Source organism: Eumetopias jubatus, unplaced genomic scaffold, assembly GCF_037043125.1.
Source record: "Eumetopias jubatus isolate StellerSeaLion01/CBP00866 unplaced genomic scaffold, mEumJub1_p1.0 scaffold_2, whole genome shotgun sequence".
In the NCBI taxonomy this organism is placed as follows: domain Eukaryota; kingdom Metazoa; phylum Chordata; class Mammalia; order Carnivora; family Otariidae; genus Eumetopias; species Eumetopias jubatus.
This window is the reverse complement of record NW_028274808.1, coordinates 56504406-56528080: the sequence shown is the minus strand read 5'-3', so window position 1 is coordinate 56528080 and position 23675 is coordinate 56504406. Positions and strand designations below refer to the sequence as shown.

Sequence of the window (23675 nt, the reverse complement as noted above, 5' to 3'; positions counted from 1 at the left end):
GAGCTTGGAAAACATCTTTGCTGGTATTTGAAATAATTAGGTGTGAAAGTCATGATCCAAGACCCTTTTAAGATTTAGATTTTAAGTGCTTTCTCTTCTACTTGTCAAGTTCTGACATTTTATCATTTGGTATTTAAAGAAGTGGAAATTCCCTACTTCCTCCAAACACTGTAGACACATTATATTTATGCTAGATAATCAATACTATTACAAGCAACCTGGCTTGGATATTCAAAAGCATTGGCAATTCTTTCTGAAAAGATGTTTGCCCACCCACATAAAAATAGGTCTCTCTATATTCAAACGAAATACTTTGCATAAATAATTTTTAGAGTGAAATTTTCCAGTGGGAAATTATTGCTCAATTGGACCAGTAAATCCAATTACTACCAGGAATCCCTTTTTCTCGGTCTTAGGCATCATAAATTCAGTGTGTCTCAAACTCACCTCATCTCTGCCCCCTGCCTTCCTCCCACATCCCCCGTTACTTAAATTAATAAAGTACAGAAGACCTCATTGAAGGCAATCTTAAAAATTTCACTTGTTTATTATGTATTTTTAAAAACATCACCTTTCTAGAGTGTAAAGTCCTCAAGGACGTGAATCTTTGCATTAGTCACTGATAAATCTCAAATACTTAGGATGATGCCAAGCACATAGTAGATGCTCAATTAATATTGGCTCAATGAATGCCTCCTCCTATTAGAAGAGAAGGTCCCCGAGGGGTACAATTTTGTCCGGCTGACAATTATATTTCTAGTATCACAGCAGGCATTCAATAAATACCTATTGACTGACCAGATGAATGGCAGATTCAATAAAATTATACCAGCATTAAAATACTGATAGTGGAAGGGGAACATGGGAAAATGCCCTCTGCTCTCTATCTCTCAGCAATAAATCTGATTTCCCAATGATCCATTATATATAAATTTGTTTGTTAGGTTGTGATACAACTGAAAATAAATATTTGTTATATTTTTGATGTTTCAGAATGACTGTGTTACCTTTACTAAATTTTCCTGAACATGGAACTAAACTGGGTGTTATGCACAAACAATGAATCATGGAACACTACATCAAAAACTAATGATGTAATGTATGGTGATTAACATAACAATAAAAAATTTTAAAAAAATAAAGGCTCTCAGAAATGAAAAAAAAAAAAAAAAAACCAGACAGGTTCAAAAACAGTTTTGAGTCTTTCAAGTATGAAGTTTGTATATTACAACTGTCTTCACCATTTAAGACAATTTCCTTCAGATAAAAATTTAAAATTATCACTCTCAAGGTCATTTAAAATTCCAACAATACTAAAAGTAGAAAAGACCTTCCTGAAGGTAATGTTGAGGTCTTATCTACATTTGCATGCATATGGTTGATGCATTGATGATTTTAGTTATTATGAAAATGATAATAACACCTGAATTCAGCATATATTTATACAGTGATATTTTAAGGGTTTCAAATAGATGACTAAGCCATGCTATAGTCTAATCATTTCTTAGTTATGAACTAATTGTCTATCCTCAGTTGTAATTCTGGGCTTAGTGCTATTCTGATGTTTATTTTGTTAGTAGTTACATAAAAGCACCCGAGTGACATATACAACTTGGAGAAAGAATTGACACTCTATTTTGGTTTCCTTGTTACTATCATACTTACCATGACAAAAGATCTTCACATTTTCTCTCTAATCCTCATTTCATCTTTCTGTGTTGTATGTTTCCCTTTAGACATAGCACAGTGAGCTCAGATTAATAAGAAAAATAGAGTCACATTTTAAGATAATATTGATTCTGGAGAACAACTGAGGATGCTATGTTTTTTCCTTGAAGAATTGATAGGGTGGAATTCTAGAGGCACCATATGATGTCCTTCTGAAGAAAAGTTCAGGGGGTCATGAAACCCAGGCTTTATACCCCCAGAAAACTGCAAGTGTATGGATTCTCCTTCACCAAGGGGCCAGGTGATTCTTGAAGGTTAATATGTTTTTTTGACATGATCTTTCTTTGCTTTTAAATTTTCACAGAAATGCTGTCCACTTTTATACTAAGTTTTCTTTTTTTTTTTTTTTTCAATCTTTCCCCTTAGGAAACACAAAGTGAATACTTTGAGATGGAAAAAAATATCTCAGGGAATCTGTCATTTTTGTAAGATGCTGGTCTCCTGAATATTTCTCCAAGGTATGCTGCTGCATAGCAATCAGGGATAAGGAGGGCTTTCCTGCTGAGTTAACATGTTTCTGTTGTGTTGGAACAAAGTAAAAATTACAGTAATTTTGAGGGTCACTAACACAACTATTCTACCTTATGTGCTTAAACAGAAATATAGTATGTCAGCTGGATTATGGCTACTGTTGAGTTCTTACCCTTATTTAATACCAGGAAAGCTTTTATCAAACACTTACAGTTAATTTTCTTTAACTAAGAAAAAAAAAAGCAACAACAAAAAACTACTCTTAACAGTATTGTCCTCTATTCACAGGAGAATAGTTTGCTACTGATCTCTCTGGTTACTAACAGAAACTTCTGTTTACTGACAATTAGTTTTGGTTATAAGGTTAATGAAATGTATGAAGTAACAATATGGGGAAAAAAATTAAAACACAATTCATTTTTCTTTCTTTTTCAGCTACCCAGACATCTGTCCGATATAAATAAGGAGGCCGCTTCAGAAATTCTTCACAAACACCCCAAGAAGTCATAAAATGAGGGTTCGTCACCTTTGTCTTTGCAAACAAAATGTTTAAATCTTCCCACTGATCAAAGAAAGAAAATCTTAGTAAAAATAGTTTCAGAGAGATTGGAACAGGAAGCAGAAGATGTTAGTAGAACTTTCAAATTGTGTGTTCCTTGTATTACATGAATATAGTTATTTAAATAAAGTGTTGATATTACTATACCATAAGTATGATAGTATCCTTTTTTATTTCTTTGAAAATCAATTCCATACAGGAATATGTATAATAAAAGTAGCCATTACTATATGACACAATTTCATTCTGCAAGTTCTGCGATCAATGTAACTTTATCATCAGGAAGAAATGATCTTATCTGGGATGCTGAGCTGATGCCACTCAATTGTTTTGTCTTTTTCATGCTCAAAATAAAAACCAGAGCTCTATTTAGTTACCGTTCACCAGAACTTACTCTTTCTGACTTTTTCACTTTTGCAGATCTCCTCACCAATCTTGCCTCAGTGTTTGTCTTTAGTTATAATGATCTACACAGCCACCTCGTAGAGAGACTATATGAGTTTTATTAACATGATACATGAAAATTCATTCTGTGCTCTCAGGAGTTGAGATACCAATGCAAATACAGAGGATAGGTTTATATGCTCAAGGTCTTGGTAATCTCAGCCAATTTCACAGAGGATAAAAGATAATGCCATCAATTTCTAAGGCAACTGAGTGAGGTCAAGATTAAGATCGTGTCATAAGCCTGGCATAGATTTGGGAATGGTAACCGTAGCCTGGATATTTGAAGATATAATCTTACACAATGTATTTTGTAAATATTTGGATTTGTTTAACATTTTAAAATTAAGATATTTTATATAACAATTCAGATTTCCAGATTCTGTTGAAAAATTTTAAAATCTAAAATACGAGCTGAACTCCTTAGTTCAGCCTCCTTCCTGCTTCATATGTTTGAGCTCTCAACTCCCCTTTAGACACCATTTTTATAAAGTCAAGAAGGAGACTAGAGGTTTCAGTGATTTATACCAGCTCAAGGCTTAATTTATTTTATTTCATTATTATCTTGGAATTATGTTAACATCACATCTGAGAATTTACAAAGAATGTAAAGAACAAGATTTCTGTCCAGTAAAAAAAAAAATGAGTTTATATTCTGACAATAACTTATCAATATGTTTTGTGAGTATATAAAAATGCAGAACATTCTCTGTAGATTATTCTAGGCCCACTGCATGTTCTGTAGTTGTGTTCAAACTCAAGAAGAAAAAGGATGTTAGAACAACAAAACTAACATTTGCATAACATTTCATTGTATTACTCTTCAGTTTGAGAGGCTTTAATGATTCCCTATAACTCAGTGCATAAAGTCGGAAGTCCTGTGTATGAATTTTTTTTGGCTTCATCTTATCTCTCTAGTTTTATTTTCTAATATACTTAAATGATTTTATGCAATGAAGTTTGAATAAATGAATAATGAGAGATCATACAAATCTCCACACTTGTTTATTTTTAGTAATTCATAAGGCAGACTTAGTTCATATTCTAGTTTAGCTCTTATTAGACATGTGATCTTGAAGACTTTTAATTATGTGACCTTAATACTTCTGAACTCCAACTCATCATCTGGCTCATATAAAGATAAAATTGTATAAGAAGAAATGTTCGTCATCTCCTTTTCCCGTCCATACCATCCACTATATTGCTTTTTTTAGTGTTCTATTAGCTTACAACATCTTCCACGTGGCTGAAAAACTTAATCACATCCATTATAAGATTTCACACCTATCTCTATGTGGTATTAACATCTACTGTCATAGAGTTTGGCTCATGTAATTTAGTATTTGTTTAAAGGTATATAAATTTTACTTTGCAACTGTGTTCTAACATTTCAAGGGCAATGGAAATAACCGAAATATCTATAAAAAGTAGCCTAGATGGAAAAAACAACTGGCATTTCTATATCGCTTTTTGATAAGCAAAGGGCTTTCACATGCTTTATGTGATGTACTACTTTAAAAACCTTTTAGGGTAGGTAAGGTAGATATTTTTATTATCCTAATTTCATATATGAATTTCACATATTTCATAACTGAGGGACCTAAAGGAAATGTAGTTTTCCTGCACATGGTTTCAAAATACTTTAATTTTTGTCTTCTGGCCCTGGATCCAGAGTACTTCCACTATATCACATTGTCTTCTAAGGAGCGAGTATAGTGGTAGGTTTATGGTTGATTGTAAGAATAAAAGTCCATTGGTTGTTGATTTATAAAACCTATGACAAGTTTTAAGATACAGACAATCTTTTCTTCATAGAGATTTACAAATGTGTCTTTTCAATGTCATCACTATCTGTAGTTATAATAAATAAAACTACTCTAATTTAGAGGCAAGATATTTTATTCACCTGGATTTTGCAGACAGCCCCTGAGATGCATTTTAAGATTATTCAGTAGTTAAATATAATAGTTAGATAACACAAGAATCCATCCATTCCTAGAGTGGCACACCTGAGTTTTTTGCCCATTCATGCCACATTTTTGAACCCAGAAAGTATTCCAGTTTTCTACCTCTGGTAAACTCATTGTCTACAAGTCATGTTTTACTCTTGGAAACTTTTTCTCATGACCCATTCTCAAGTATATTATCTTTCAGTAGGCTCCAGGATTCAGCTCTATTGCATGTGATTTCTACTTAATGGATTCTGTCTCTGTCATCCCTGGTCATTTTTTCAAGTTAATTGTTTGTAGTGTAGTAACACTACAATGAATAAAAAGTCTGCAAAAACGAAAGGTGAAAAACAAAAAGTGCTCACAAATAAATGGCCGACTGAATGATAGGTCTGAAATATATGCCTCATGAAGGTACGATACTCATTATATTTATTTTACAAGGTCCAAGATAATGGATCTGTACTACTGTAATCATAGAGAGGACACATGATATAACCCAGGAGAGAAGCAAATGGATCTGGGTGCTGGAGATTGCTCATGTGAAAGGAAAGATCAGAATACTGATGGGTCAATACCCAGTAGTGCAATTGCTGGATCATATGGTAGCTCTATGTTCAACTTTTTGAGGAACCTCCATACTGTTTTCCAGAGTGGCTGCACCAGCTTGCATTCCCACCAACAGTGTAGGAAGGTTCCCCTTTCTCCGCATCCCCGCCAAAATCTGTCGTTTCCTGACTTGTTAATTTTAGCGGTTCTGACTGGTGTGAGGTGGTATCTCATTGAGGTTTTGATTTGGATTTCCCTGATGCTGAGCAATGTTGAGGAAAAAAAAAAGAAGAAGAAGATAGCAGGAGGGGAAGAATGAAGGGGGGGAAACTGGAGAGGGAGACGAACCATGGGAGACGATGGACTCTGAAAAACAAACTGAGGGTTCTGGGGGGGTGGGGGGATGGGTTAGCCTGGTGATGGGTATTAAAGAGGGCACGTTCTGTGTGGAGCACTAGGTGTTGTGCACAAACAATGAATCATAGAACACTACATCAAAAACTAATGATGTAATGTATAGTGATTAACATAACAATAAAAAATTAAAGAAAAATGAAAGAATACTGATGGGTCATTTCCTGGATGGCTAAGCTGTCAGAACTAAGGCAGTTCTATACAAATATACTGGGACTGACTTAGGTTTATTCACCTACCTTTCTGGCAGGTGAAAAGGATGCAAACACACTTAATCTTTCTATTGGTCATCAGCCCTGAAAAAAATAATTCTTCGGAAGATCATGGCACATGCTTTGTGAATAAGTCTGACATGTTTTCTTAATGTGATAATCATATCACTTTCCTGTTCATATGGATTAGTGGTTCTCAAACTTTAGTAAGCCTTAGAATCACCTGGAGAACTTGTTAAAACAGATTTCTGTGTCTCCTCTCAAAGTTTAATTTAACAGGCATGAGTTGGGATCAGGGAATTGTATTTCTAACAAGTTCCCAGGTGATGCTGATGCTGCTGGTCTGTGAGAAGCACATACAGATAAGAAGAGGTATTAGTGTAGCAAATCCTCAGATAGGCTTTATTAAAGTACGTTTCAGATGATATGCATTAACCTGATTCCTCTACCATCATAAAATATTCTCATGATGCTAACACACTTTGCTGGAGTACTGGTAACTGCCAAGAATGTATAAGAAACTTTGAGATTTATTTTTTTATCTGAAGTAATATTTGCAAATAATGTAAATGTAATCGTAATGTAATGGTAACCAGCAACCCCCTGGGCCATTTCCCTCTACTTGTACTTTCTGATACCCAGGTGCAACAATATCAATATTTTATCTTTACTCTGTTATATGCATCTATATTTGTAGATAACATGTGTGTATTACTGTTACTTGATTTTTTCATTTTGTTTTTTAGCTATTGTTTTCCTATTATATAAAATGTGTATTTAGTTATCTTTTTCCATCCTTGCCCTCAACCTTTGGTATAGTTATAACACCAATTTTAGTTAAGCTAGTGTTTAGGTAAGAGTATTCATACCTGAATCAAATAGTGTGCTACAATTATACTTTATTTCTTGTACATTGTATTTTTTATCCCCTCTAGTCTGATTTTCTCAATTTTTATTTGCTTATATTTTTATGCATGCATCATTAATTCACCCCAATCTCTTCAGAAGAACTGTAACTCTCCTTTTAATACATTTTATAAAACTAAACTCAGTTCTCCAGATAAGAATTTATCTTTCTCTAGTTTAAGGGGTGTAAGGGAATGACAGCTTTCTGGGAGCCAAGTTGGAACAGAAAGCTTTGGTTATCAGTGCTTGGTATATAGACTTACATGGAACCTTGATTTTCACTACAGCTTGGCACCCTTGTTTTCAATGGTTTCTAGTAGCCTGGAAACATTCTTCTCTCATTCAAAATCCACTACTCTATGGGTGGGGAGTGCAGTGGATGGTTCTCAGAAATCATGGATGTTGATTTTGATTTTGGAATTGATAAGAGAACCCAGAAGAGTCTAATTGCCCTCCATAAAAATACAAGTCATTTTGTTTTGACCTTTAACGTCACCCTCAGAAATACCAGATGCCTCTAATTTTAAATATTTTCAATATTCAGTGGCATTAAAAGTGTTTTCCTTCAGTAATCTCAGCCATTTACAAAAACTTTATGTCAATTTAACTATCTGCTTTCTTGATTCATCTGATGCTTTACTGTCATTTTCATAGAGTGTCTAGAGAAAGCAAAGATGAACTCTTTTGTTCAATCTGCTTTGTATTGCCAGTTGCTAAGAATTCTCTACACCAAATGAATCAAAATAAGGGGAACAGAATGTGCCTGGTAATGTTGGAGGAGGTTGTAGAAAGGACATGACCACTGGTTGACCCCCAAGCTGGGTTGTTGCAATTAGAGGATCCTCGCCCCTCCCTTGTCCTTCTACCACCATTCCCACACTGTTTAAAGGGCATAGCCTTAAGAGAGTAGGTGTTGTTTAGACCGTTTGGACTGAATATATCCAGATCTGAATCTAGTTAATGTATCCACAAAAACTTTTAAGTTTTGGTCGCTGGGTACAGAGATCTATTCATCTTTTGGAGCCCAGGATAAGCCTTGTATGTCAGTCCCTTGCTTATTAAACATGCCGCATACCCATCTGGAATGGCCTGCCTCTTTCTTTAGTCTCTTCATGCCCTCTGTGTATGGGGCCAGTTTGTGAACCAACAATTGGCAAGCCAGCAGGGAAACCAAAGAAACGGTCTTTGGGAAGCATGCATCTGTGGGGAAAATTACGAGTTGGCTATCCACCAGGAGGGGTGGCCTGTGTATTAGACGCTGTGGACCACCATGTGGTCTTAAGCAACCAGGGTGTGCTTGTCAGTGCCAGTCGTGTCAATCAGGGTTTTGATCACAAAATCTGTTGGATTTTCTAGACTGCAAGGAGGTTTTATTCAATGAGAGGATCTCCATGGGCAAGTGAGATCCTGGAATGGGAATCTATAGAGGAGGTACAGCAAGAACTTAGGGAGTTGGAAATGGGATAAGCCATCAATGCCCCTGTCTTTGAAGGTCCCGATCAGGCCACATTCACATATTCACTGCAGGAATGAAAGCCAGGATTCTCTAGTCCACTCCCAGCACTTGGTATGGGACACTGATATCTATGCTGAACTGAGCCCTGGGACAAGACATTTATAATATTAGGTAATCCATTGTGATGGGGGGAGCAAGGACAGACAAATTCCAGGAATGGGTACTTACTGTGAGAAAGAAAGGGTGACAGAGAGGCAGCTTGACAGAGAGACAGAGAGGGAGCTTGAACACCTGAAAGGCTATCCCAATCAGCTGGCTATAAAAGGTTTGATGAAAATAACCCAGAAACAGGGCACCTGGGTGGCTCAGTCGTTAAGTGTCTGCCTTTGGCTCAGGTCATGATCCCAGGGTCCTGGGATCGAGCCCCACATCAGGCTCCCTGCTCCGCAGGAAGCCTGCTTCTTCCTCTTCCACTCCCCCTGCTTGTGTTCCCTCTCTCACTGTGTCTCTCTCTGTCAAATAAATAAATAAAATTAAAAAAAAAAGAACCCAGAAACAAACGTGGTTTGACCTCACTGCTGCTGGAACCTCCACCTGAAAATATAGAACAGCAACCCAACACTGTTGGTCAGCCTGTGGAAAGCCTTCAAACATGAACAACAGTTCAGATCTGTTCCCCCTGCCCATAATACCCTAATGTCCCACCAGCTCCAGCAGAGGCCTCAGGGATACAGTCTTATTTGGATTGGTGGCCCCCAAGCCCCAAGTATAAGATGCAGGCCAAGATTGACTCCAGGTAAGGGCTGTTGGAGGCCATCAAAAGCCTCATGTTGAGCTCACTATTCATGGGTCTCCCAGAAATAAAAGGTGCTGGGTCTGGTTGATATGGAGATAAATATTCTCTAATACATAGTAACCCTCAGAAGTTTTCCAGCCCCTTCAGTGCCATCAATGGTTACGGAAGGTAAATGGTTATGGTTAGGAAGATTGCTTTGACACTGCAAATTAGGCATTCTCCACCCATCACCCACCCCCCTGCCCCAAGAGTATGAGTTTTTTATCTCTCCTATACCAGAAAATATATTGAGCACTGATACCTTATAAGGTCAAACTCTGCAAAAATGTTTTGAGTGAAATCTACCTCTGGGTTAGAGCAATCAAAACAGTGCTGAGGGATAACACCAACTGGAAACCAGTAAGTCTACCACTCCCTATGAAAATTGGTAACTGTCAAACAATATAAATTACCTGGGGGTATAAGTAAATAGGAGAAACTATCCAAGCACTGTACCAAGTGGGTATTATATGTCCTGCCCATTGTACTTTCAACAGCCTGATATGGCTAGTAAATAAGCCAGAAGGCTCGTGGCTGATGACCACGGCCTACTGAGAATTGAATAATGTAGTGTTCCCAATCCATGTGGCTTTGCCCAACATTGCCACCATCTTAGATACCTTGTCCCCAGTCCTAAGAGCATATCATGCAGTATTGGACTTAGCAAGGGTTTTTTCTCTTTGTTTTTCTGGGTTGTTTTTTTTTTTTTTTCTCAGTATACTCCTAGCTGCTGAGTCACAAGATCAATTTGCCTTCATGTGGGAGGGGCAACAATGGACTTTTCAAGTGCTTCCTCAAGGCTACCTGCACAGCCCTGCAATATATCATGGGGTGACAGGCAAGATCTGAGAGTCATCTGGTTGGATAAGATGTGGGTTGTACCAGAAGCTGTGATTGAGAGAAGGTGTCAAGGTACCAAGTACTATAAAGGTATGGAAGTTTTGGGATCAACATGCTATGCTGCTGAGAATACCATGTTCATCATACCTAGGAAAGGAATTATCTATTGGAATTTGCAATGAGATGTCCTACAGGGATGGGTGAGTTACTAAGCACCCCTGGGCGAGGGGGAACTACCCAACCTCTAAGAACATGAAAGATGTACAAGCCTTTGCAGAGATTTGAAGGTTTTGAAGGAAGTTTATTCCCCACCTGGCAGTGGCATTGATCCAATTCTGCCTTGACTCACACTCCCACTTTGACTAAGTGACATGCCTGTTTACAGCAGAGGAGCAGACATGTCTGCCAGCCCACTGTCTCTAGGAATGCAGGTGCTACTAGGCACTGCAGAGGATGTAGATCTTCCAAATGTTCCTGCCCCTATTTCTGTGTTGGCTACAATGGCCTGTAGAGAAGGAAGGGGGAAAATTCCTAGTGACTGATCTAGTCAGGGCTATCTAGCCAGAGACTGCTGTTGTTATTCAGTCCAATACTGACACCATCTGGATGGAAACAAGAATAAACCACGGCAGCCAGTGGGCTAAACTCATTAACAGTTTGGCTGGCGATCACTTGGCCTTTAACTCTTTGCACTGACAGTTGGATTGTTGTTCTAAAGGGATTAACTCTTTAGCTTGGACAATGGGAACGTGAGGGGTGAATGATCATGAATAAGCCCTTGTGGAGTCAGGATATGGGGAAACACATTTGGGTTTACCTGCAATAGCCTGAGGCAAACCTCACTGCCTTCTGTGTCTTGATTCCTAAAGGCACCAACACCTGGCCATCAGGAAGCTGATGCTCAGGCTTAGGTAAGAGGCATAAACTGACCCTTAGTAAATATAGCAGATTGGTTGCATAGGAAGAACAAGCACCATAGTGCCTGGGTGGGATGGTATATTACCAAAGATGACACATTGCCCTTGAAATACAGTGACTTGTTTAATGCAGTAACAGCATGTTCTGTGGGTTCTAAACAATGCCTCAGGCAACTGCCAAAGGAGTCTGGGGCAGACTTCCCAAAAGACAGCAATCCCAGGCAGTGAGATAGTGACAAATTTTGGCACCCTACCTCCTAGGGGGCTCCTAAACATACCTTTGTTTGTGTGGACACTGCCTCTGGCTTAATTAACCTCAGCTTCCCTCTGTCTCTGTACAAACTAAGCTGCTGCTGTTAGGGGATTAGAGAAGCTGAGTATCATATATGGATACCCTCGTTGAGTAGATTGTGATTGGGGGTTACATTTCAAAGGTTGTGATGTGCAAGACTGAGGAAAAGAACATGGCATTGAATAAAGATTTCATCTCCTCTATAACTCCAAAACAACAGGTTTGGTAGAAAGGAGAAAATGATATATTAAAGTAGCGGTTTGAATTACTAACAGGCAAAACCACTTTGGCCAGGTGGACTAAAGCACTGTTGAAGCTTTAGTACAATTTTATGGTCAACCAGTAGGCCCTATTGCCCCATATGACAGACTGGTGACCCCTGTCAAGGTACCAAGTACTATAAAGTATGGAAGTTTTCGGATCAACACGCTATGCTGCTGAGAATACCATGTTCCATCATACCTAGAAAAGGAATTATCTATTCGAATTTGCAATGAGATTTCCTACTGGGATGGGTGAGTTACTTAGCACCCCTGGGTGAGGGGGAACTACTCAAGTAAATATCCTGAGCACTCTAACCCCCAGCCTAGAGGACTGAGTAAATCAATGGTTGTGACGCTGGGGCTCTCGGTGGGGGGAAAAAAGGTTGGGAATCATTATCTTAACCTGTGTTTTCACATGTGTGTGCCTATATTGTTGCTGTGACCTCTGCCTCAGTGCAGCCAGATAGCAACCAAATGAACCACTTCCATGCTAATAAAACCCTTGCCAAATTCATAGGGCACATTGCAGAAGAGGGGGACTATGTTAGATTGTAAGAGCTGGTCAAGATGGGTAAAGTGTCGGAGGAGATCATCATGAAGACATGACCACCAGCTGACAGGAGAATGGGACCTGGGCAACCGGAGGCTCCGAACCCCTCCCTTGTCTTTGGAATGTACACTGCACCTACTATTCCCACACTAGGAGCTGTTTAAAACAACAGCCTTGAGAGAGTAAGGGGTTGTTGAGACTATTAGACTGCATATGCGACTGAACCCAATTGAGGTCTCTATATAAACTTTTAAGATTCTTGTGGGCCTGTGCAAGGATCTACTTGTCTTGTTGCTTCCCTTGCTTATTAAACCTGTCACCTACCATACTGGAGTGGTCTGCTTCTTTCCTTGGGCTCTCCTTGCCCTCCATGTTAAGTGGCATGTTTGTGAACCACTAGGTAACCAGAGAGAGTTTTGTATATTTGGAGTTTACACAAGAATATCTCCATGTTTAATGTCAAAATTTATTTTGAAATTATCTATTTTAATCTGAACGTGATGTTTATAAATTGGTATTATTTGAATCAGTGTAAGAGATTTTCATTACTGCTCAGTATTTATTATTGTAAATGCAAGTTTGAAACAAAACATGAGTTTTGTATTTTAAAGCTATTTGATTATTTAAAACTTCTGATTCCCAGCTGAGTTTTGGTAAAATTTCTAATTATGAAATCAATATCAATTAGAAAAAACACATGATATATTTTTAATGTTTGCTATTATAAGCCCAAATTTCTTTCCAAAATTATTTTTCTCATTTTCTTCTATTTTTACTATGTTTTTTTCTGTTAACTCTCCATAACTTTTCTTTCTTGTCATCTTCCTTTTAAATTTTATTCTTATTATCCTTAATATTTTACATAAACTCATCATCATCCTTGTACGTTTATTCTTCTATTGTTTTCATTTTCCTGAAAACACCAGTCTTGTAACAAATTCCTTTAAATATCTAGATAATAGACACCTGATTTGGCAAATCTTTCTTCTGATTTTAAGTACTTTTTTTTATGCCAAACTCCATTTTCATCCTTGCAAACAAGTGGATCCTTTATAGCCTACAAAGATGGACTGAGATAATTTTTCATAAGCACAATAGTCATACTGTTTCACATTAAGAAATAAGACATTTTATTTGCCTTGGAAGCCTCTTAGAATGAAATTTTTTCATTGAAATTATTCATCTTTTGTTTTATCTAAATTGAAACTTTAATTTTTTTCTCTTCATTCTGTAGACATATTATTTACTTCAAAAAGTAAACCAAATAAAAGAAAAATAGTATGTGAATATGAAAACATTTATTTTACATTATGTTGAGTATTAAGATTGTGAAAATCAATTTCACTCAAAACATTTTCTTATTACCAAAAATAAACACCAAAAAAAAAGTAGTTTCAGCAATGTACACAAACATAATTTTCAAGTTGACATTGGAACATACTGGGTTTTAACAAAGCATAAAACATATGTTGTGACTATAGTTGTTGAGTAGGTGCTAATTTCACCTGCAAGTGTAACCATGTACCATACTTTAACAGAAATCTAGATGGGAGACAGTATTAATAGTTGTTAAGACCACAGTTTTGGTCTTAACAGAACTGTTCCAAGTTCTGACTTTTCCACTGTGATTTAATTCAAATTATTTTAGTTCTCTGGGCCTTACTTTAATTGGCAGAAAAATGGAGATTTACAACCACAGACTATCATAAAGATTAAACAATCTTTTATACACAAAGTATTTAACATAGTGCCTGGCTCATAGTGAGTGTTCACTGAATGGTTGCTAATATTATCAGGCCATTCAAATATACTTGATCAAAATGAATGAAACTGTACAAATCACAAACAAAATTAATTCCATTTAAGACCATTACTAGTATTTTGCTCAGAGGAGGTGATACAGTGAGTTATTAATGTCTCTGGGTGAAACAAAATAGGAAATGGTAGGGGTTGTGGATGACCCATTCTTTTATTTTAAAAGCTGGAAAAGTGTTTTAAAATGTATATTAATCTTGTCATTAGCAATAGCTTTCTTTTCAGTATACTTAGAAGAATCATTATTCAACAAATATTCTTTGATTGCCTATTATGTACTGGGCTGTGTTTACCTACCATGCAAAAGGAAATACCTCCTTTTTATGCTCTGAATACTTTCCTTTTCCACAGACATTTCCACTGGGCCTAGGAGATGGGCAATTCTATGCATGGACAGATGGTTTGAGAAGAAAGGACTGGCATGACTATGAAAGCATTCAGAAAGAGGCTATGCGCTCAGGTATGAAGTTCAGTGTAAGCCAAAGTGCTACTTTACTTACTGCAGTGTCTCATTTGTCACTTAAAGGATCTCTAATTAGCATTTCTTCTGCATACAGTAAGGTATGTCTCATGGGGATATTGGAGTCGATGCTGGACAGAATTAAAACAATTTCAAATTTCAGAGAGAAAACAAATAATGAATAGCTTTTACAATATTAGCTGAAGAAGAGGACATAGAAGTTTTAGAAATCTATCATACTTCATATTTCTGAACTGCTTTTTAATAATTCCTGGGCCTATATTGAGATTTATCAGTGAGACTTGACTTGGTAGACATCTGTCTTGAGCTTGATTCATTTGTTAGGGCCAAGGAATATCTAAATGACAATGCACAATATTGGAGGGGTACCACAATTCTAGGCATTGGAGAGGGTACAGCAAGTTGGTGGATCAGAGGAGCTGGGGACCTGAGGTTGACAATACTTGAGCAAACAGGCAGGCAGTTAAAAAAGAATCAATTAGGTCTGAATAGGTGCAGCAGAAGTCTGGTCTTGGGCTACACAGACATAGAGAAAACACTTTACTTTTTGGAAAAAGTAACAGAAAAATTCTTTGTAGAAAGACTGTAAAATTGGGTTGTTGGTAACAGGGATTCAGAAAGGTATATAATTAGAAATCAAATGAACATGAGTAACATTTGGTAGGAAGTCCATATGCTTTTACTCAACTGGAGGAGCTCTGTTTTTTGTGTTTTTTTTGTGTGGTTTCTTTTCTGTTTTGTTTTTTTCCATGGTAAGGCTGTCATAGAAATAGAGAAGCTCTTGTTTAGTAAATACTTCTGAGCAGCACTGAGACAATGCATTCCAAGTCAAATCAGCAGCAAAACTATGACTAATCACAGTATGAGGTCCTCCTGGTCAACCTTTCTCAAAGCTCATCCCATCAGGAAAATCGGAGTGAGAATATTTAAATAGCTATGCAGTTGTTCAGGCTGTGAATTGTTCTTTGTTCTGAGTTGGCTGTGATTGTCCTAATTAAATTCCTCTTTCATTTTCTTCTTCCATTCCTTTTCTCCAAATGAAGCTCCTCTCTCCCCCCAACTTCATTAAAGTTGCTCATCCCAAGGATGTTCTCTATTTGTCGGAGAACCAGACTCTTCCAGGTTTCATTGTCTCCCCATCTTGGCCATGACCCTGTGAACGGTTGTGCAAGTGAGTTCTTTACCAGCATTCTCACTTTTCTGGCTATCTTTTTCTTCTGTTTGGTCTATTAGCCCTATATGAATCCTACCATCTGTTTCTCTTTCCAACCCCAGGATGCTGAAATTTTTGGAGATGTTCACATAATTTAATGAACTGAAGCTGCAATTTATTGAACAGATATTTTGTACTAGATACTATTACATATGAATTTTATTTAAACTTCGTAATGACTCTAGTAGGTATTATTATCCCCAATTTGTAAGAAAAAGAGAAAAAGAAAAGAAAAAATATAGAACTGAGTCCTTAAGAATTTATTAATTAATATCCAAGGTCAAACAGCTAATAATTTGCAGAGCTAGATTAAAAATCAGTTGCTGTCATGCTCCATTACACCCTACATTCAGACATCAAATAATAATATTTGGGCAATATGGAGTAATGACAAGAGCATCTATGAGAGGAAAAGAGACAGTTGAGTTCAGATTCTAACTTTTCTCTACATGAGCTGTGTAAGTAGCAAATCAATTTATCTTTCTGATACTACTCTTTGCAGAATTGCTGTAAGGACTAAAGAAAATATACCTAAAGTAATTAGCCAATTATTTGGACATGTTATAAACTCAACAAATGATAACTATAATTATTAATTCATCTAAGTTTCTTTCACTTGATTTGGTATGACTAACCTTCTCTTGTGCTGATGAGTTTTGGATGCAAAATCCAGTACTCCACATTTATTTCTGCTTCATATAACTCTTTCTGCATCCTGTATAAACATGCTGTTGATGTCCTCATCTTATTTGGGCCAAGGGAAAGTTGGCCTACAAAGAAAATTGGTAATATAACAAATTTTCTAAAGTGTGAATTTTCTATGGAGTTAAAAAAACTTTCAGTGCTAAGATGTAATATGATTCACTGGAAGATATATGACAAAATAGACTAAAATTCATCATTTTTTAATTTATATGAAATAGAACATAAATAAAAGAGTTATATGCACACAAATATACAAGCAAGTACATAATCAAAATAAACATTTCTGGCCTTTATATCTAAGCCAAGGAAAAGGATCATCTGTGTAGATTTTTACTACCTATTTGTGTATACCTAAACAAATACCGTTGCATTTCTCCTGTGTTTGGACTTATCTAAAAATTGAATCATAATGTATGACTTTCTTTCTTTACTTAAAATTATTTTTGAGATTCATTTCTGTCAATGGGTGTAATTCTAGTTGATTCATTTCTACCATTGTTTAATTTTCTACAACATTCTCCTCCTCGTGGGCATTTGGGGAGTTCCTAGGTTTTGGCTGTTATACATAATGTTGCTATAAATATTTTTGTACATGGTTCTAGTGTAGAGGTTAATTAAATTAAGAGATAGTTGACTACTTTTCAATTTTGAATCATCCATTCTATATTATATTTATTTGCTGCTTATTTATTATCTGTAGAGATGTGTTTATATTATATTCTTAGATTTTTTTTAGTGTTATTCCTAGAAAACTAATGTTATATGGGTATTATATGTGTTATTGATTTTATTGAAATTCCATATTGTTTGTAGGTAGTTTATAGAGTGTTAATAAATTTTAATATTTATTTGAACTTAGAAAACTTTTTTTAATTTTTTAATTGTTATGTTAATCACCATACATTACATCATTAGTTTTTGATGTATTGTTCCATGATTCATTGTTTGTGCATAACACCCAGTGCTCCATGCAGAATGTGCCCTCTTTAATACCCATCACCAGGCTAACCCATCCCCCCACCCCCCTCCCCTCTAGAACCCTCAGTTTCTTTTTCAGAGTCCATCGTCTCTCATGGTTCGTCTCCCCCTCCGACTTACTCCCCTTCATTCTTCCCCTCCTGCTATCTTCTTCTACTTTTTTTTCTTAACATATATTGCATTATTTGGTTCAGAAGTACAGATCTGTCATTCAACAGTCTTGCACAATTTACAGCGCTCACCATAGCACATACCCTCCCCAATTTCTATCACCCAGCCACCCCATCCCTCCCACCCCCCACCTCTCCAGCAACCCTCAGTTTCTTTCCTGAGATTAAGAATTCCTCATATCAGTGAGGTCATATGATACATGACTTTCTCTGATTGACTTATTTCACTCAGCATAACACCCTCCAGTTCCATCCATGTCGTTACAAATGGCAAGATCTCATTCCTTTTGATGGCTGCATAATATTCCATTGGGTATATATACCACATCTTCTTTATCCATTCATCTGTCGATGAGCATCTTGGCTCTTTTCACAGTTTGGCTATTGCAGACATTGCTGCTATAAACATTGGGGTGCATGTACCCCTTCGGATCCCTACATTTCTATCTTTGTGGTAAATACCCAGTAGTGCAATGGCTGGATCATATGGTAGCTTTATTTTCAACTGTTTGAGGAACCTCCATACTGTTTACCAGAGTGGTTGCACCAGCTTGCTTTCCTACCAACAGTGTAGGAGGGTTCCCCTTTTTCTGCATCCCTGCCAACATCTGTCGTTTCCTGACTTGTTAATTTTAGCCATTCTGACTGGTGTGAGGTGGTATCTCATTGAGGTTTTGATTTGGATTTCCCTGATGCTGAGCGATGTTGAACAATTTTTCATGTGTCTGTTGGCCATTTGGATGTCTTCTTTGGAAATATGTCTGCTCATTTCTTCTGCCCATTTCTTGATTGGATTTTTTGTTCTTTGGGTGTTGAGTTTGATAAGTTCTTTATAGATTTTGGATACTAGCCCTTTATCTGATATGCCATTTGCAAATATTTTCTCCCATTCTGTCAATTGTCTTTTGGTTTTGTGGACTGTTTCTTTTGCTGTGCAAAAGCTTTTTATCTTGATGAAATCTCAATAGTTCATTTTTGCCCTGGCTTTCCTTGCCTTTGGCAATGTTTCTAGGAAGAAGTTACTGCAGCTGAGGTCAAAGAGGTTGCTGCCTGTGCTCTGCTTTAGGATGTTGATGGACTCCTGTCTCATGTTTAGGTTGTTGATGGACTCCTGTCTCACGTTTAGATCTTTCAACCATTTGGAGTCTATTTTTGTGTGTGGTGTAAGAAAATGGTCCAGTTCATTCTTCTGCATGTGGCTGTCCAATTTTCCCAACACCATTTGTTGAAGACACTGTCCTTTTTCCACTGGACATTCTTCCCTGCTTTGTCAAAGATTAGTTGACCATAGAGTTGAGCGTCTATTTCTGAGCTCTCTATTCTGTTCCATTGATCTATGTGTCTGTTTTTGGGCCAGTACCATATTGTCTTGATGATGACAGCTTTGTAATAGAGCTGGAAGTCCAGAATTATGATGCCACCAGCTTTGCTTTTCTTTTTCAACATTCTTCTGGCTATTCGGGTTCTCTTCTGGTTCCATACAAATTTTAGGATTATTTGTTCCATTTCTTTGAAAAAAGTGGATGGTATTTTGATGGGGATTGCATTGAATGTGTAGATTGCTCTAGGTAGCATTGACATCTTCACAATGTTTGTTCTTCCTATCCATGAGCATGGAACGTTTTTCCACTTCTTTGTGTCTTCCTCCATTTCTTTCATGAGTATTTTATAGTTTTCTGAGTACAGATCCTTTGCCTCTTTGGTTAGATTTATTCCTAGGTATCTTATGGTTTTGGGTGCAATTGTAAATGGGATCGACTCCTTGATTTGTCTCTCTTCTGTCTTGTTGTTGGTGTATAGGAATGCCACTGATTTCTGTGCATTGATTATATATCCTGCCACTTTACTGAATTCCTGTATGAGTTCTAGCAGTTTTCGGGTGGAGTCTTTTGGGTTTTTCACATACAGTATCATATCATCTGCAAAGAGTGAGAGTTTGACTTCCTCCTTGCCGATTTAGATGCCTTTGATTTCTTTTTGTTGTCTGATTGCTGTGGCTAGGACTTCTAATACTATGTTGAATAGCAGTGGTGATAGTGGACATCCCTGCCGTGTTCCTAACCTTAGGGGAAAAGCTCTCAGCTTTTCCCCATTGAGAATGATATTTGCTGTAGGTTTTTCATAGATGGCTTTAATGATATTAAGGTATATACCCTCTATCCCTATACTCTGAAGAGTTTTGACCAAGAAAGGATGCTGTACTTTGTCAAATGCTTTTTCTGCATCTACTGAGAGGATCATATGATTCTTTTCTTTCTTTTGTTAATGTATTGTATCACGTTGATTGATTTGTGGATGTTGAACCAACCTTGCAGCCCAGGGATAAATCCCACTTGGTCATGGTGAATAATCCTTTTACTGTACTGTTGGATCCTATTGGCTAGTAGTTTGGTGAGAATTTTTGCCTCCATGTTCATCAAGGATATTGGTCTGTAATTCTCCTTTCTGATGGGGTCTTTGTCTGGTTTTGGGATCAAGGTAATAGGGCCTCATAAAATGAGTTTGGAAGTTTTCCTTCCATTTTTTTTTTTTGGAACAGTTTCAGGAGGATGGGTATTAATTCTTCTTTAAATGTTTGATAGAATTCCCCTGGGAAGCCATCTGGTCCTGGGCTTTTGTTTGTTGGGAGATTTTTGATGACTGCTTCAATTTCCTTAGGGGTTATAGGTCTGTTCAGGTTTTCTAATTCTTCCTGGTTCAATTTTGGCAGTTGATACATCTCTAGGAATGCTTCCATTTCTTCCAGGTTATCTAATCTGCTGGCATAGAGTTGCTCATAATATGTTCTTAGAATTGTTTGTATTTCTTTGGTGTTGGTTGTGATCTCTCCTCTTTCATTCATGATTTTGTTGATTTGGGTCATTTCTCTTTTCTTTTTGATGAGTCTGGCCAAGGGTTTATCAATCTAGTTAATTCTTTCAAAGAACCAGCTCCTAGTTTCGTAGATCTGTTCTACTGTTCTTTTGGTTTCTATTTCATTAATTTCTGCTCTGATCTTTATGATTTCTCTTCTCCTGCTGGGTGTAGGCTTTATTTGCTGTTTTTTCTCTAGCTCCTTTAGGTGTAGGGTTAGGTTGTGTATTTGAGACCTTTCTTGTTTCTTGAGAAAGGCTTGCATTGCTATATGCTTTCCTCTCAGGACTGCCTTTGCTGCATCCCAAAATTTTGAACAGTTGTGTTTTCATTTTCATTGGTTTCCATGAATTTTTTAAATTCTTCTTTAATTTCCTGGTTGACCCATTCATTCTTTAGTAGGTTGCTCTTTAGCCTCCATGTATTTGAGTTCTTTCTGACTTTCCTCTTGTGATTGAGTTCTAGTTCAAAGCATTCTGGTCTGAAAACATGCAGGGTATAATCCCAATCTTTTGGTACCGGTTGAGACCTGATTTGTGACCTAGGATGTGATCAATTCTGGAGAATGTTCCATGGGCACTAGAGAAGAATGTGTATTCCCTTGCTTTGGGATGGAGTGTTCTGAATATGTCTGTGAAGTCCATTTGGTCATTTCGTGTTTGCATATTCCTTTAGTTTTTGTTTGTCCTGGAAGCTTTTTATCTCTTCTTCTATTTTCAATGACAGCCTAGCTGGATATAATATTCTTGGCTGCATGTTTTTCTCGTTTAGTGCCCTGAAGATATCATGCCAGTCCTATCTGCTAGGTCTCTGTGGATAGGTCTGTCGCCAGTCTCATGTTTCTACCATTGTAGGTTACATATCTCTTCTCCCGAGCTGCTTTCATGATTTTCTCTTTGTCTCTGAGACTCGTAAGTTTTACTATTAGATGTCGGGGTGTTGACCTATTTTTATTGATTTTGAGAGGGGTTCTCTGTGCCTCCTGGATTTTGATGCCTGTTTCCTTCCCCACATTAGGGAAGTTCTCTGCTATAATTTGCTCCATTATACCTTCTGCCCCTCTCTCTCTTTCTTCTTCTTCTGGGATCCCAATTATTCTAATGTTGTTTCATCTTACAGTGTCGCTTATCTCTCGAATTCTGCCCTCGTGATCCTGTAGTTGTTTCTCTCTCTTTTTCTCAGCCTCTTTATATTCCATCATTTGGTCTTCTATATCATTGATACTCTCTTCTGCCTCATTTATCTTAGCAGTTAGTGCCCCCATTTTTTATTGCACCTCATTAATAGCCTTTTTGATTTCAACGTGTTTAGATTTTAGTTCTTTTATTTCTCCAGAAAAGTTTTCTCTAATAACTTCCACGCTTTTTTCAAGCCCAGCTAGTATCTTTAAAGTCATGATTCTGAACTCTAGGTCCGACATCGTACTAATGTCCGTATTGAGTAGGTCCCTGGGAGATGGTACTACCTTTTGTTCTTTTTGCTGAGGTGATTTTTGCCGTCTTGTCATTTTGTCCAGAGGAAATAGATGAATGAGAGAACAAAATGCTAACAGGTTAACTACATCCCCAGCAAATATACTCTATACAAATCAGAAAAGACCTGAAACCAGGGGGAAAGAAAGGGAAAGAAAGACAAAACAAAGAGAAAAAAAAAAAAAGAAAAAGAAAAAGATAAAAACAAACAAAAACAGAACAAAACAAAAAAAAAAAAAACAGAAGATCAGTGCCACACACTAGATTTTGGGTGTATTTTGGTCGGTTAGAAGAAAGTGCCTCCTAAAATTTTAAAGGAAGAAAGACTTATATATGTACAAAATAAGGGTTGATACAATGAAGGGATGGAAGATGACCGTAAAGATGAAAATTATAAAAGATTTTATAAAAGGAATTGATAAGATAAGATGTTGTTTGAAAAAAGAAAGAAGATTAAAAAAAAATGGAGAGAATGTGATCAGGCAGGTGACTAGAATAAAGCCATACACTAGTGATTTAGGGTATATTTTGATCTGTTAGAAGAAACTGTATCTCAAAATTTTAAAGAGAGAAGAACTTATATATATATATATATATATATATGCCAAAAATAAGGGTAACTACTATGAACGATAAAGTATGACTCTAAAAATGAAAAATAAAAAATGTTTTTTTAAAAAAGGGATTGATAAGAATTTGGTTGAAAAAGGGAAAAAGAAAAATTAAAAAAAAACAGTTAAAAAATTAACTTTAAAAACTAATGAATCATGGTAAAAAAGCCATGAATTCTATGTGCAGTATTCCCCTAGCGCTGGAGTTCTCCCGTTCTCCTTGATTGGTAAACTTGGTCTTGGCTTGCTGGCTGTTCGTGCTGATCTTCTAGGGGAGGGGCCTGTTGCCGTGGTTCCCAAATGTCTTTGCTGGAGGCAGAATTGCCCCGCCCTTGTTGGTCTGGGCTAAGCAATCTGATCGGGTTTGCTCTTAGGACGTTTTGTTCCCTGCAAGCTCTCGGTACAGCTTTGGAGGACCAGGGTGAAAATGGTGGCCTCCCAATCTCCACCCGGAGGAGCTGAGAACTCGGGGCGCCGCTCCTCAGTGCACCCCCAGGGAAAAGCAGTCACTCCCATCTCCCCGGTCTCTGGCCACACTCAGTGCTCACCCGGCCTGTGACTGAGTGTTTCTATCTCTGGCACCCAATCCCGTGTGGAGTCTCCAAACCCAGCAGATCCCTGCAGTGAGCTCCTGTGCCGCTCCTCCCAGGGGAGGAAGGGGAGTCTCCCCAGCTCTGCCGTTTGTTGGGTCCCTGCTGGAGGAGCAGTGGCCCGACTGGGCCGCGGATCATAGTTTATGGCAACCCTGAGCTGAGAGCCCGCGCCTCCGCTCTGTCTCTGCAGCCGGCTTCCCTGCTCCCATACCTGGGAGCTCTGCCACACTCAAGTACCCCCGGTCTTTCTGTGACCCCGAGGGTCCTGAGACCACACTGCCCCACGAGGGTTCCACCCTTAGCTGAGCCACCGGAGCAACGTCCCTCAGCGGAGCCGGCTTCTAAACGTTCCGATTTTGTGCCCCGCGGCTCTATCACTTGCCAGAAGCGGCCGACGGA

At 37.6% G+C, this 23675-nt stretch overlaps 1 protein-coding gene across 1 annotated transcript in view; it reads left to right on the top strand.

Moving 5' to 3' along the window:
• Positions 1-23675, top strand: part of GALNTL6 (polypeptide N-acetylgalactosaminyltransferase like 6) — a 1206234-nt gene that overhangs the window by 406700 nt on the left and 775859 nt on the right. Inside the window, exon 2 of the mRNA XM_088019488.1 lies at positions 14552-14660. Within this exon, the coding sequence (XP_087875614.1) occupies positions 14552-14660 (109 nt within the window). The remainder of the gene's footprint in view (positions 1-14551; positions 14661-23675) is intronic.